This window comes from Elaeis guineensis, chromosome 6, assembly GCF_000442705.2.
Source record: "Elaeis guineensis isolate ETL-2024a chromosome 6, EG11, whole genome shotgun sequence".
Classification (NCBI taxonomy): domain Eukaryota; kingdom Viridiplantae; phylum Streptophyta; class Magnoliopsida; order Arecales; family Arecaceae; genus Elaeis; species Elaeis guineensis.
In genome coordinates this window covers 15,032,886-15,049,911 of record NC_025998.2, presented here as the reverse complement: position 1 = coordinate 15,049,911, position 17,026 = coordinate 15,032,886, and the positions used below count along the sequence as shown (strand labels likewise).

At 35.6% G+C, this 17,026-nt stretch overlaps 1 protein-coding gene across 1 annotated transcript; it reads right to left on the bottom strand.

Moving 5' to 3' along the window:
• Positions 1–2,860: 2,860 nt before the first annotated feature.
• Positions 2,861–8,581, bottom strand: LOC140858684 (uncharacterized). The gene is given in 4 exon segments (XM_073259991.1): positions 2,861–3,931; positions 6,085–6,631; positions 7,787–8,366; positions 8,369–8,581. Coding segments are annotated over 4 exon segments (2,241 nt in total). The 5' UTR covers positions 8,541–8,581; the 3' UTR covers positions 2,861–2,989.
• Between the last annotated feature and the right edge of the window lie 8,445 nt (positions 8,582–17,026).

The window sequence follows — 17,026 nt, the reverse complement described above, 5'->3', positions numbered from 1 at the left end:
TAAAGCAGATGGTAAGTAATTTTTTTAGCATATTTTAATTTTTAATTTTTAATTTTTTTATTAATTATTTTTAAATTGTAAAGAGATATAGAGAGTGGTGAGCTTCCTGGTAGGATCAAGATCTACCAGCGGACCCACCAGCAACGATCAGAGGAGTGGACGGCAGGAGCCAAAGCTTTATGTAAGTTTTTCTAACTATTTTTTTATTGATATTTTGATTTTCAGTATAAATTTAGAATAGCTATAATTTTAATTTTCAAGATCGTATGATAGGGATTAGATCCTAATCTATTCTTGAGGACTCGACTGACCTACAATGATGAGATATGTGATCAGGTGCTTAGTATGAGATCCTATTATGTTAGAGGGCTGGGTATGGGATAGTGCTTCCCTATCCTCACACTCATCCAGGCTGACATCCATGTTGCCTACATGCCTAACTGACGGAGATACAGAGATAGGCTGCTAAGGATTGAAATGGAATGATGAAGATTGATTGTTGATGAGGCAAATGATGGAGCAGATGGCACAGATGAAGTGGATGATGGAGCTGATAAGGTAGTAGTAGGTCGGTCTGAGCTCCTCCACCCGTTCTTCTTTAGATGCTAATGCTTGATGGCCAGCAACTTATTTTTATATTTTTATATTTTTATTTTGAATCTCATATAATTATTAAATTTTTTTTTTTAATTATATTTTAATATAATAAAATTATAAATTTATTTATGAATTTATTATGTAATTTTTTATTTTTATTTTATAGATTATAAATATAAAAATTAAAAATATAAATTAAAAATATATATTTTTAATTTTTTTAAAAATATATTATATTTTTATTAGCAATGGAATTATTTGTAATGGAATATGCATTGCAAATAAAATTATTTATGATGGAAATATTTCATTGTAAATAATTTATTTTTTAAAATTTAAAAATTCTTTTAAAAATTATTTAAGATAGAAAATTATCGTTGCAAATAATTTTTTTTATGATGAAACTATTTATGATAAAATTTTTCACTGCAAAAAAATAATTTATTTTATTTTTTAAAAATATTAAATTTATTTATTAAATTATTGATGATGAAAAATTTTATCATAAATAATCTTATTTATGATGGAAATAAATTATTTACAATAAATTTTTTATTAAAAATAATTTAAAAAATTAAAAAAAATTATGATGCAAATATTTTGTCGTAAAAAAATGATTATTAGTGATGAAAATTTCGTTTCCATTACAAAATATTATCAATGACCGTATTTTTAGGGATGTAATATTAGCATGAAATATCCATTGCAAATAAGTATTTGCGATAGAAATTTATATTTACGATATTTTTTTTGCAATGCAAATATTCCTTTATGTTGTAGTGTATATAATGGGTAAGTCTTGAATATTTATATGAGTCCAACAAATCCAAATAACATATTCCAATTAGTCTTTTTGAGTGAGGTTTTGGGCAGATGCCTCAAAGAATACAAATGTTAAATTGATCCTCCAAATATTAGAGAGAAGAGCATGAGCATCATTAATTGATCAAGATCGAATACAAATGTTGAATTGATCCTCCAAATTTCAGAGAGGACCATGAGCACCATCGGTCTAGATCACCTAGTTGGTTAACCATTTAATTGTGCCCTCAATCCCTCTCCAGAAGAACGGTGCTAGCTCTTTTCCATGGTAATGGCATAGACTAGACCTTGATGTCATGCAAATAGGAATAATTGGTACCAAGGATGAGTCGGAGCTTTGTATTACAAAGTCTGCTCCGGTGCCACTATTGCAAATGCATGGCATGGAGTATAGTGCAGAGTATATCAAATGCAATATAGCCAAACGCAATCCATTGCTTGAGATGGATAGATGGTGCCTGAAGTATATATATATGAGTGTCACCAGCAATTTAGGACTTTCGTATATAGATGGTGCCTAGAGCATCCGAGTGTAGATGGCAATATAGGACTTCCTTAGTGAAGGCCGGCTGCCTCATCCACAAAATTTGGCTTTTGAACCCTAGATGGATAAGGTGACTTTGGAGCCTGTAGGTAGTAACATTTCCTAGGCTCATAAACAAATTCGAGCTTGCGTGTAATGCAATCTCCTCAATCGATTGCATGGTACTCTGCCTTCTTGAATGCATTTGTGGAGATGAGAGAAGCTTGAACCATACCTCTTGGGGATGACAAAGAAGCACACATTATTCTGTAATTTCCTTTAGCATGGACACAAATATTTTCGTATAGTGATTTTTTTTTTGAATCTCTTAACGCCTTTCAAAAGCATAGGTTTGGCTCGTCTGTTGGGTGATTGGAATTAATGCCTAGCTCAAAACCGAAATCTGCACCATGTGCGATCACCTAAATTGTGGAACACATGGACACCACATAGCTGTCAAATGTGCTAGCTGGGCACAATTCCAGCGGTTTATGGCCTAAATGGCTTGTCCCCCGACACCCATGTGCACCATGATTTGTTTGTCTTGTACCTGAATGCACCATTTTAGCCTAGCTCGGTACACAAGATTTAGCACAGTGCTCAAAATCTCTCACTATAGCATCCAGAAAGTGTTACAATTTGCTATAGAAGACTGTAGTCGGATACGAGATCTACAATATCTTCCCTATATTGAGTGTTGGTACCAATTACCAAAATATATTTCCTACTCAGTGTAGTATCCGATACCAAATTGCAAAGTTTAGTACAGTTTAACTCTTATCTCAAATCCAGTGATGCTGTGATCTCTACTTCATCAAATAAGGAAAAACCAAAAAAAAAAAAAATCCTCTTCCTTTCTATTTATGAGAGAGCAAGAAAAACAAATTAACATTTATTGACATCTCCATGACAGCTCTTTTTATACAGAAATAGAAGATTTTACATGTGAAAAAATAGTTAAGGTATTGTTCTTAATGCAATGTACAAGCTACAATCTTCGGACATCCATCAGCCATGCATGCTGACCCAGTGCTTCTTCCAATGATTTTAAATTTTACTTACCAAGAGCATCGGTAACAGGAAAAAGGTAGCATAACTGCATAATACTGGAAGAAGGTAATAAAAGATAGCTCCACGGGGAATCAATATTGGACGAAAAATACTTTCAACATGCGGGTGTATGGTGGTTGGCCAAATCCAATGTCTATACCCTTGCCTGATTCCGACTGTCTTCCTAAAACTATAGAGGTTATACCGTGACCCAAAATTAGCTAAAATAGGGGTTGCGAGAACAATGATGCATAAAAGAATGCTGATTCTCTTGTAGCTGTGAGCCAACGTTGCATATATACCCATCGTGAATGCAGTGGACAGGCCACTAAATGCCACCCAAAGACACCGCAAAGCAAAATAATTGGCTCGGCTGCGAGTGTATTGATCAACTGTCAGCGATCCTGCATCAATGAACCAGAATGTGGCTAAGATAGAGAACACGAATGCGGAGGCATCTGAGACTAGGAACACCTTGAAAGCATATTCTTTTGATAGAACTGCTGTGCCACGGCTTGGATGATCATCAGCTACATACCCCCCGGGGAGAGTGAAACCAGCAGCAAATGTGACCGTAGCAATCAACACCGTAGCGATCATAAAATTTTTGGGTACATCCAGCTCTTTCTTTAATTCTTCATTCTGCCTTTTCTTTATTTCATTTTCTGAGGGATGCCTTTTCTTTATTTCTTCAAGCAGCCATTTCTCCATGTCTCCATCCACGTCGCTGGATGATTGTTCTTTGACTTTATCATCGCCAGCTCGTTTCTTTTTGACCTCATCACTTGATGATTCTTCCTTGACCTCATCAACGCCGGATGGTTTCGTTTTGTCCTCATCGCTGGATAATACAATCCTCTCGACAGCATGAAATTTTCGTGGCGGACCGGGCAGAGCCTTTGCAAAAGCCAAGCTGCTAAGAATGCAACTTGCAACATTCTACGATACAAGAAAAAATTTTAGAACGGGAGAGAGAGTGAGATCAGTCGAAAAATTGAGAACCGTACGTGTTTGGGTAACACTAACAGTTCACTTCTTATGAGAGAGCGTCCTAGCTAGTTGATGATAATATATTTATCTATTAAAAATTCTGATTTTTTTGGGTTACGAAAGGTAAAGTCATTCTGAATCTCTTGAAAAACGTAAGAGCTATAAGGTGGCAACCAGCGAACATATATTAGCCTAAGAAATGAATGTCCTTTCTTAAGATTTGTGTTTAGAAAAATATCTAGAGGATTTATATGTGGATGAAGAAAAAATGCTCATGCTTCAAAAATAAAATTTGCGTGCTATCTGCATCCATGTGTGCGTGTACACATGGTCGAGTACACATAACACATTAAAACTTTTAATATGTGATGTCCGCTCTGGGAACAAAAAACATATAGGGCGAGCACCAGAGAAAGAAATATAAAGTGGATTTTCTATTTTATCATATCACCCTTTATACCGTTCATTTAAAAAAAAAAAATCTTAAAAGTCAAAAATTTTTCTACCAGTTGAGTCATCAGTCCTGTGATCAAAAAAAAAAAAAAAAAACATGGCATTCTCTTTCTTTCTTAGATATGCTTTTTACCCATATATATTACATGACTAGATGATGCATATCAAGCAAATTAACCATCAAATAAATTAACATACATCTTCAATAAATCGATATACCATTTTCAAAATATAGAGCTCATCAATATATAATACACGGACAGGTGATATATATTTTGTAAATTAGTCATCTAGCAATCTAATACATATATCCAAATATATTGATACATAATTTTTAGAACATCATATTCATCAATATATATCAATTTTGTGATATACACTCATCGACTTTTTGATATATTATGCAAGCTTCTTTAATATACATTTAATAATGATTCAATACATAACTCTCAGTAAATTGATATATAATTTTCATAATGCATCTTTTTTTGGATCTATATTAGATCATTATTAAATATATATCAAAAAAGCTTACAACATATATCAAGAAGTAGATGAATATTTATCACCTAGCAATATAGTATGTACTGGTGAATATGTTGTTTTGAAAATTATGTATTAATTTATTTGAAGATGTGTATTGAATACTAGATGACTAATTTTTTAAGTATGTAACATCCGGCCATATACTGTATATTGGTGAACATAATATTCTAGAAACTATGTATTCATATAATAACTAATTTATTTGTTGTATATTATCTGATTATGTAGTATGTACCATTAAAATATATATTTCAAAAATAAGGAAGAAAGAACCTATTATATATATTTTTTAATCATAGGACTGACAACCCCATTAATAAAAAAATTAAATTTAAATTTTTTTTTCAAAATTGATATTAATAAAAATATGATAAAATAAAAAATCTGTACTAAATTTTTTTTTTATCTACTGTCTATCCCATAGAGAAATTCTTTGTGCACCGCCTATAGTGTAGAAAATCTAATGTGGACTGCACCGCTTTATCCTATTGGACCACATAGTCATCACTTTTCAATACAATTTAATATTTATTTAATATTTACAGTTCTACATTTTTGTTTGAAATTTTGAATGATAAGAATGTCTCTATGTTATGATAAAATTATGACATCCAAGATGAAAAGTATAATATTGTGCTTCAAAATTATGACATTAGGATGTCATAATTTTGATCCAGAATATCATAATTTTTATTTTGAATGTCATAATTTTATAAAAATAAAAAATATTTTTATTATTTAAAAATTTAAATAAAAAATTATAAATATTAAATATATATTAAAAAATAATATTTAATAAAATAAAAAATGATGTACTTCATATCAAATTTTCTATATCGTGGCCGATGCACACGGAATTTCTCCCGCCCCATATGCTATTTGCTTCCGCTCTGGAATTCCTTTCCATCAGATTTTCTATACCGTGGGCGGTGCACAGAATTTCTCCCTCCCCATATGCTATTTTGCTTTCGCTCTGGAATTCCTTTCCATTTCCACGAGGAAAGAAATGTTTATTTCTTATCAAACAAAAAAAGAAATGTTTATTTTATCGGGCCGGCCTTCCCTGGCCACGCCACACGAGTATAGGGACGCTGAAAGTTTACCGTTTTGTCAGATCTGCCTTCTTCCAACGCCACGAAAGCCAAGTCAAGAGGGGTGCAGCTGTCATTGTTGATGACATTGATGTGTACGGTTTTATCCCGCAGAAGAAAATTCACACTCTGTTGGTCCCTGTTTCTAACGGCTGCATGTAACGGCGTATCTCCCCTGTTGTCCTGCTCATTCAATAGTTTCCTGAGATCCGGTCTCTTGGAGATAATATTTTTGGCTACATCTAAATTCCCACCGTCGAAAGCGACATGAAGAAAATTCTTTCCCCTGCTGTCTAACAATTCATCGATATACGGGCACTGTTTTAAAATCTCATCAACGACGGGAAAGTTGCCGGACATAGATGCAACATGTATAGGAAAGAGGCCACCGGCATCTGTTTGGTAGGCTGTAGAGGGATCGTGCTTTAATAATAGCTTCGCCATATCACCACGACCGCGCGCAGCTACAATGTGAAGAGGAAGTCGCTTCAACAAATCAGCAACTTTGGTGATATCTGGCTCCCGTTGCAATATTTCTTTTGTAATTTCTGTTGCATAAGTATAGCGAAAGGTATCATGAGTCCGTATGTTCAATATTAATGTTCATGGTGCTTTTACAAATTAAAAGATAGAGAATAATATTCCATGTATATATTTGATTTATACTCTGCTAATTAATTATGCATCTACAAGATATTTAGCCAATGGTTAACCATTACAAAACTAAATCAGAAAAAATCAAAGTTTGTTATTTGTCGCAGGAATATTATACATTAAGCTTAGCCAGCATCCCTCTCCTAGTAGAGTTTCTTGCTAGGTATGGAAGCAACTATACATGTAATATTATACATGGGATAAATTAAATTGGATTGTCTTTTCTTTTGTTTTTTGAGATTTTTTTTAGCTAGATTATTCTCATACATAATCTAGATTGCCAAGCATCTGTCATATGTAATCACTAGTCCTCTCAGGCAATTTATAATTTATACTCTTTTAATCCTTTTTAGTATCATGTAGTTGTAATATCTTAATATTTTTGAATGAACACATCATGATTATTATTCTCAATCAAAATTATTAGACGAAACACTATTTATTTTCAAGAACAAAATAAATATTTTAAACATTTGACACTGCTATCTTTTTTTCCTTATCATGAGTCATTTTTTTTCTTGTTACAAATAACCTAACTCATTTATTCAAATTAACATATTCAGAAACTAAGCACAGCCTTATTTTATATCAATTTTTGAGAAATAACTATTACTTTATCTTTTGTTATAAAATAATAGGAAACTTAAACAAATATTTGACGGAAAAAGACTTGTTCATTTCCTAGTATGGGTCTTCTAGGGTTGAGTGAACAATTCCTAGGTTATTGAGCTTTCCCTTATTTGTTTCATTTTTCTGTAAGTGATGTAGATCTATATTGCAAGGTGTGCACAGTGATGCACCCCTATGCTCCTGACGAGCCATGTTTTGTTGCATTCTTTGTTACAGTCTTTCTTGTTTCTTTTGAATTTTCATCAATTCATAAATAAAGTATCGATTTCATACTTCATATGAAAACAATTAAATTTACCAAAAAATGCAATAACTTTTGCATATGATGGCCATTTGTGTGCAGAATACCCCCGATGAAGGAATCTTTTTTATATGAAACCAACAAGAGTGAGACAATATATAATTTGAGTGCTCGATTACCTTGACTTATGCAACTGCTCGATGCAATGCCGTTTCACCATTCGGGCCTGCATAATATGTTGGAGAAGCTTTCACCCAGGAGGAAGACCTCAACAATGCTTTGGCTACATTGAGAGACCCTATCACAATAGCTAGGTAAAGTGGAGACATGCCGGCATTATCCAGCATAGATGCTAGCTCAGCATCCTCCTTCATCAGTACTTCGGCCACATACATGTGGTCATATTTGGCAGCCTCATGCAATGCATTGTCTTTGTTCTTGTTCGTCGCCCTCAGCACTCTCCTCGCTTCGATGCTATCCATCTGATGAATTAACTCGATGAAGAGGGAGACCATCTTGTCATTCCCAGCTCTTGCAGCGCAATGTAGTGGAGTGTCATGCCTCATGTTCGGTGCTGCCAAAAGAGATCTATCTTTGTTGCAAATCTCCTTGGCAAGCTCCAGATATCCTCGACTAGCAACTATATGGAGGGCTGTGTTCCCCTCTGATGTTGCTCCAAGGAGGCAGTTGGTATCTTGTTGTATTATAGCATCCTCCGGAACTGTTATTTTGATCTCTCCCATCAAAGCTCCAAAAGAAAAATCTTTTGTTGCAATAATTCATCTAGAATTGTTTTGTCTCCTGATCTTGCTGCTTCGAGCAATTTAGGATTCATGGCTATGTGAATGGGTGGGTCTTCACTTCGAAGAACTTCAAGATCAAAATCTATTTGTGCTATTTCGCTACTACTGCTCTCCTCGCTACTACTGTTCTCCTTAGCCATAGTTTCCGTAGCTTTGTGTGCTCCAAGGACTGCTTTTTTCTCTCTTATTTTTGATTGAAGGGGAGGCAACAGCTAGGCAAGTTTATAGACTAAGAAGTATTTACATTAGAAGAGTTTTACAAGAAAAGGATACACAAAGGTAGGCAAAGGGAATTAGTCTACAAGAAGGAGGGAATCATTTTGATGTAAGAGGAGGAAGGAAAGAACTTCTTCCAACTTTTTAAAAAGAAACAAAGAATAAAGTGTTTAGAAGGGGGAGCAAGATAGAAAAAGTAGAGTGATACCAGAACAAAGTTTAAAATCCATTTAGTGGCTACCAATTTATTCTTTCTAATCGTTGTACAGCAAAGTTAAAGGAAGAGAGAACATCGAGGTATCTCACTTAGCCAGGGGTCCACCCAAAAAATTTGATGTTGTTACTGCTACCCAATATGAAAGTTGTACAAATCCAAAATCAAAGTTTTAAGGACCTAAACCCTTTTGTTTTCTCCAATGAATTTTAAGGAAGGAGAAAAAATATTTTGAAACTCAAGCACTTAGCATGTGAGGTGGAAGAGGACAAACGATAGAGTCTGTCTCCTCTTCAAATTTGGTTGGAAAAGAGATCCTAGGGTAGATCCAACTATGTCGAGGACCCCAGAATGCCTATTTATAAATTTCCTAGCCCTCTTCCTCGATGCCTCACCCAAATTTGCCATCAAATTGCCGACAAAATTGATGGTTTATTGGATCCTTTCTATCGAGCATTTCCTGCGAGGTACTGTCAATTCATCATGAGAGTTGAGGTATTGACCCTCCTACCATTCTTCATCTCTTTTTTCCAAACTCTAGAAAGCTTTTGATAGCCAGATTGAGCCTCCAACTGCCAGATTTCATAGGAGACCAAACCTTCCCTATCTCTTCTTTTTCTTTCCTTTAACTAAACTAATTGCCATTATCAAATGTGGCTTTACCTTGGTCGTTGAGAGCCGAAGCCACTCCTACTGGAGCCTCTCAGGGCATTACTGGTGAACGCCATGGCCATAGGAGGTGGATTGGCTTAAGACCTCTTCCCTTGTTTTCCATGGAAAAAAGAGAGAAGAAAATGAAAAAAAAGGAGAGAGAGGAGGGAAAAAAGAAAAGAAAAGAGAAAAAAAGAGAGAGTTTCTTGTCTTTTCTCTCTCCTCTCTTTCTTTCTCTACTATACTCTTTCTCTCTAATCTCTTTCTTTCTCTCTCCAAGATATTTTATAGATTAGTGGTGGGTACAAATAACTAGGTAAATCCAGATCAATTGGTTGACCCTAGGAGGGATCCTGGATCTATAATATTTGAATATTTTTTTATAATTTTTCCATCCTTAATCATGTTTGATTTTATATTTGATCATAATTATGTAAAGGCATAATTGTTTACATAAGAAAGTAACAAACAAAATATTTTATTTTTGAGTTCATAGATCAAAAAATTCATTGATTACTACATTTGAGTCAATCACCGATAGAGGTAAAGGTTCTTAAACATAAATATATATATATATATATATATATATATATATATATATATATATATATATGATTTTGATTTCTCATGAACGATTTTGATGGATATGTGATTATTGGGATGATTATATATACTTTATGTATTACATGATTTTATCGATATCTTTTTCGATGATTTGGATTGTAATAATAGCTACTAAAAATTTTCAAAGAAACATAATATTTACACTATTTTCTTGGTATAATTGAGATTGATAAATTGATAATGGAGAAAAGGGCATTTGAACTAGCCATGTAAAATTGCAATAGTTTTGTCATAATCAGAAACATGACGTTGAGAATAACCCACCATGGATAGAAATATGGCACTGACAATAGCCCATTATGGGCAAAAATATGGTATTGAAATAGTCTCGCCATGGACAAGAAGGTGATATGTTGCCCAGCTATGCAACCTAAGAAGGGGGTGAATTGGATTTTTAAAAATTTAAAAATTAACTTACAACTATGAGGATTATTTAACAACGAGCAGGATAAATGCAGAGAGTGAAATTTATGTAAAGTGTAGAAGTTGGATGCAAGAATGCAAGAAAATAAAGAAATTTAAAAGGAGAGCAAGTAAGCACAACACAAACAAGAAGATTTATAGTGGTTCGGTGCCAACCTTGCACCTATGTCCACTCTCCAAGCTCCTACTTGGGAATTCAAATTATTAAACCGTATTCAACCCGAATACAACGTCAGAACCTCCGACTCTAGCTATTCCAAGCTAGAACACTTATTTTTGAGTACAAGCCAACCCAATACAATCCGATTCAAGTTCGGATCAACCTTTCTATATTTTGAAACCTTTCAAAATAAAATATCAACTTAAAATAGATTATAGCAGTTAATCACACAGAAATACAGGTGTAGCTCCTTTAATGAGCAAATAAAGCTTTAAATATACTTTACACAATAAGAACGAAGCTCTTCTGATTTTTCTCAAAGTGGTTGAAGACTTGAATGAGCTCTTGAGGGATTGATGAACTTGAAATAAAAACTTCTTGAACTTTTAAGAGGGCTCTTGCTTAGGATTGAAATGAATTCTTGAAGAACCTTTTCAAAACCTTGTTGATTCCCTCTTTTAAGTACCTTTTATAACCTCAAATAATGGTGGAGAGTAATCTGGACTGAAATAGAACTGTTGGAGCACATTAAATGGGCATTAAATACAGTCAAAACGAGCTGAAAACTAGCAATTGTGAAATTTTTCGTCACAGGGGTCGACTCATGCTCATGAGTCGGCTCATGGGGTCGACTTCTGCGGCACAGAACAGAAAATGATTGTTCTGTAATTTTGACCTACACAGCAGCAAAGGTCGACTCATAGGGTCGACTCATGCTCAGGATCGACTCATAGGGTCAACTCACAGAGTGTGCCAGCTAAAGAATTCAGCGTGTCGTTCAGTCTCTTTTACCATGAGTCGATTCATGGGGTCGACTCAAATATATAAACATGATTTTCTTTCAAAATACATATTCAAAAATATTAAAATTACCTTCAATAGATTACAAATCTTGTGTTCTTGCTCTTGAGACTTTCGAATTAGAATTTGATAAAATTATAATTTTGCCCCTGAAATACAATAAATTTTTTTCTAAGTCAAAATCATTAGTAACCCTCTCAAATACTTTGTAATCATCAAAATCAATTCAAGGAGCAACAATCTTCCCCTTTTTGATGATGACAAAATACTTGAGCAAAAGCATATATAAAGCATTGAACATGAATTTCAAATTTATGAAGATGCATCACTTAATATCATAGTCAAGTATTTGAACGAAATGCATCATAAGTAGTTTGAAGATCAATTTGAAATTTGCTTATAAGTGCATTTGCTTTGGAAATTAGATAAAAAAGGAGCTGACGATTTTGGTTCTTTGACACATTTGCTTAACAATTTTGCTTATTACTAATTTTTTTATTGCTTATTGCTCATTTCTTTATTGCTTATTGCTCAAATTCGATTTTGATTCTCTATTTTGATTCTCTACTCTCCCTTTTTGACAGCATCAATTAAGATTCTCTACTCTTCCTTTTAAGGGATCTTGAAAGGATAATTTTTTTTACTTCCCCTTTTTGTAGCATCAATTAAGATCTTAAGAAATTTTAAGGATAGAGAAAAGAAAAGAAAGATGACAAAAAGGACATATTTTCTTTACTTCCCCTTTTTGATACCATATTTTACTTTTTAGCCTCCTTCTTTGATTGCTTATTTCTCTACTCCCCCTCAACATAGCAAACATAAAGGATATATCAATTTGTTAATCTAGAAGATATTACAATTCATAGTATTTCTCAGCACTAATATGAATTATTTTTCATATCTCATAATTAAAATAATTCAATTCGATCACATTCATAAACATTCATTGAAAGTCAAAGCACACACATATATATATATATATATATATATATATATATATTCAAAAGTGACTGAATACAAAAGGTATCCCAATACACATGAGTCAACTCAAAATACAAAAGTCATGGATAGAAACTATCCAAGAGTTAATTAGCCAACAAATATAAGGCCCATAAGATAGATCCTAGACATAGGAGATAAACTAATCTAGATCTAATAGATGTCATGGCTAGAGGGATCAAAATTTGAAGAATCAGAGATAGGGTGAGGAGATGTAGGATCAAGTCCAAGAGCACGACCTCGGTCACGTCTGCCTCGGCCACGAGTAGAGGTACCAGCACGAGTAGAGAGGTGAGAGGATCCTAGAGCCTGAGAAACTACGGACTGTACTATAAGAGAAAGTCTGATGGTATCCAAAAGATCCAAGGCTCTCGATACAGATTTCATCAGGGCACTGAATTGAGTAGAAGCATTCTCACTGGAGCTCCTGATCTCTCTCCTCAAGAAGTCAAAACCACTCTCTAAGACTCCTCAAAATCTAGCTGCTTCTGCAGTTAGGTCTGAGACCTCTGTGATATCCTCATGCGGCTGGGGATGGGCTAAAGCTAATACTTGCCCCTGCAAATCTAATACTCTGTCTGTCAATCTCAAAATATATCCCTCAAGCTGCTCAATACGTACTGACTGAGCAGTGAGCATTTGGAAAATAGTAAAAATGTGAGGGATCAGAGTCTGATTTGAGTCATCCTGAGATATCGATCTCTGTGCAAAGACTGAAGTGGCAAACTGCTAAGATAGAATGGAGGCAACACACTAGGACATCATCTCAATCTGATTACCTGCTAGCCTGAACTCTGAAGGATGTGCCCTGCTCTCTGACTGTGGAGTTGAAGCATGCCTCCTCACAGACTCTGAAGGACCAGCCTCATGATCAGATATGAACTGAATATCTGGGGATGCTCTGTGATCATGAAGAGGTGAAGACGGTCCCTCCTCTTCTGCTCTATCCTCAACACCTTTTGTCCAACCGCCATCAGTCTTAGAAAAACCCATGCGATGCAGTGTATGGTGGTTGATGGTGTCGGAATGGGATAGTCTAGCAACTGCCTCCCTTTCAAAACTGACTCTGAACCTCCTAAAAACTAAGGTGAGTGCCATACCAAAAGGCAAGTGAGCCTTGGACCTGTTCAGGTTCTCTCTCATGGCCTCAAACATCAATGCTGGAAGGTTCAAGGGAATTTGGATGATCATATGGTACATAATGCAAATGTTCCTACCAGATAGAAGGTCATGTCTACCACTCCTAGGGATAAACAGTTTGGTTACCAAGTGATGTAACAGTCTCATCTCAACAGAAAGAATTTTTGCTTTCAATTTATTTAGACTTCCAGTATAAGTTCTCCCTAAGATAACATTAATTCCTTCTTCTTTAATTGGGAGCTCCATATTGGTATAGCCTTCACAAGGCAAATGCAGTATCTGTCCCAAATATACTGGATCAAGAATAACATTAATACCTTTTACTGTAGATTTCACTGTTCCATTGCTATAGCTCAAGTTTAAGTAAAATTCTCTGACTAGATCGACACAAGTATTTTCCTTTAAAGAGCAGTAAAATTTCCATCCTTGATTCTTAATCTTCGATCCAATAATGAACCCTTCTTTTTCAAAAAACTTGAAATCAATATTTTTCCCGAGTTTCACTTTTCGATCAGAGAAAGGTACCTTGCTTGGGCTGATTGGGGACTAAGTGGAAGCTGAAGCAGGACCTGGAGTAGGGATTAGAGCAGGAGAGGGCTCGACTGCTAATCTCTTTCTGTGCACACTCTCTTCCAATCCACGAACGAATTTTCTTCTTTGCGGTAGCTTCGTTTTGGGAGCCATTAGGTCAAGAGAGACTTGAAAGGAGCTTAGGAGACTAAATGTGAGGCAGAGAGGAAAAGATTTTGAAAGAAAAAAGGCAAGGATTTGAGGAGTTAAATCATCGATTTGGAGAAGAGGGGATGATTCTAGGGCAAGCTCGAACCACCCCAAATGAGGAAGGGAGAGGAGAGAAAGTTGGTTCCTTAACGGGTGATTTGAGGAGTGAAAATCGGTGGGAGAAGATATTTGAAAGAAATCTTTGGTTTAAGAAAAAGAGATGGAGAGCTTTTGGTTCGGTGGAAAGAAGAAGACGAAGGGCTAAGTCGGCTCAAGAAAAAATTCTCAATAAGAAGAGAGCGCCCGAAGGATTTTGATAAAATTGCAAGATTACCCTAGGGTCGACCCTGGGGGTCGACTCATGGCACAGAAAAATTCAAAAAAATAATGGGATAATTTCAAAAAAATTTGAAACTCTGAGAGAAGGATGTTTACCCAAATATTGATCATGTGAATGATAGTTTTGAGCTTTTAAGCTCTTAAAAAAATGAGAATTGAGCTCAATAGATTTGGTTCAATAAATTTTTGACATTAAGAATTTGGAATCAGAGAGATACTTAAGCTGATGGATTAAAGATTCCTAGTTCTCTCCTAATTTCATAAAATCTATCTTCACTTAAGGCCTTGATAAAGATATCAGCCAATTATTTTTCAGTACAAATATAATCAAGAATTATATCTTTATTTTGGATATGTTCTCTTATGAAATGATGCCTAATTTTAATATGTTTTGATCTAGAATGCTGAATTAGATTTTTAGTTAGATTTACAGCACTGGTGTTATCACATCTTAAGGGAGTTTCATTGAGTTTGATGCCAAAATCTTCAAGTTGTTGCTTAATCCACAAGATTTGAGCACAATAACTTCCAGCTGCAATGTATTTGGCCTCGACCGTAGATAGTGCTACCGAGTTTTGCTTCTTGCTAAATCAAGAGATTAAGTTAACTCCAAGAAATTGGCAAGTTTCACTAGTACTTTTTCTATCTAATCTACATCCAGCAAAATCGACATCTGAATATCCTATCAAGTCAATTAATGAGTCCTTAGAATATCATAGTCCTAGAGTTTGTGTACCATTTAAGTATCTAAAGATTCTTTTAACTGCATTCAAGTGTGATTCTTTTAGATTTGATTGAAAGTGAGCACAAAGACAAACACTAAACATAATATCTGGTCTACTAGTAGTTAAATACAATAGAGAACCAATCATGCCTCTATAAAATTTTAAGTCTATATTTTTACCTCCTTCATCCTTGTCAAGCTTACATGATGGGCTCATAGGTGTACCAATTGCTTTGGAGTTCTCCATTCCAAATCTTTTGAATAGTTCTCTTATGTACTTGCTTTGGATGATGGAGATTTCTTCCTTTGTTTGTTTGATTTGGAGTCCGAGGAAGAATGTAAGTTCTCCCATCATGCTCATCTCGAACTCCCCCTGCATGAGCTTAGCAAAATCTTGACAAAAAGTTTTATTAGTAGACCCAAAAATAATGTCATCAACATATATTTATATAACTAATATATTATTTTGATTTTTTTTAATGAAAAAAGTTGTGTCTACATTTTCTCTTGAAAAATCATTATTAAGCAAAAATTTACTTAGCCTTTCATACTGTTGGTGCAGAATTCTGCTGAAGTCGGAGTTGCTGGAGTCGAGAAGATCGTGGCCACCATCGAGACCTGCAAGAAAAGTCTAAATCGGAGTTGGAGGTACTCCGGCAAGATCCTCCGATGCTCAAGTCAGTACTCTACTTCAACAGAAATGGAGTGCTCGAGCAGAAGTTTTGGCAGAGTTTCGAGATAGAGTTTTTTGAGCTTAGAAAAGAACGTATATGGGGATCCTTATTTATAGGCGAAGAGCGTAACTGACTGACAGCGACGTCTGTAACCGTCTGATAGTGGGCCGTTCAGAGCCGTGTGGAGTTTGTTGCAGAGAGTAGTGGCGTCAGAGGTCGTTCAGGGCTACGTGGAGCTTGTTGCGGAGAGTGGAGTGGTGTCCATTATCGTGACTTACCAGAGAGTGGTGGAGCTATATGAAATCCATTGCAGAGAGTGGAGCAGGGTGGCGGTTCTTGTTGTGGCTTGTCAGAGAGTGATGGAGCCGCGTGGAATCCGTTGCAGAGAGTGGAGCAGGGTGGCAGTTCTTATCGTGGCTTATTAGAGAGCTTGGATCCATCGACTGAAGCTCGGCTGGGATGCCTGATGGAGCAGAATGGCCCTTAACATCGTCATTCTAGGAGAGGCTCGGATGTTCCGAGGTCGCTGACAAATCTACTGTTGTCGGATGCTTCGGGCGCTGACATCTCAGGCGGGAGTCACCTGCTATAGGAGCTCGGATGGAGATTTTCTATTGGCAAAATCCGAGGAAGTCCGATCGCTAGAGAGGTCCATCTGGGATTTATCTGATGTGGAAGCTCATTCGAAGATCATCCACCGGGGAAGTCCGATTTTATGAGAAGCTTGGTAGGAGGTCGGCCGACGATGGACTTCGGATAGCACTGGGGAGGCTCGACAGACATCGGAGGCAATCGGCTATCGCAGGGACCCAGCTACTGGTGCTCGTCCGAAATCCATCCATCGGAGAAGTAGCTCGACTGAAGTCTACCTGTAATAGAAGTTCGGAGGAAATTCATTTACAGTAGAGGCTTGAATGGAATTTGCTTACAGTAGATGTCTG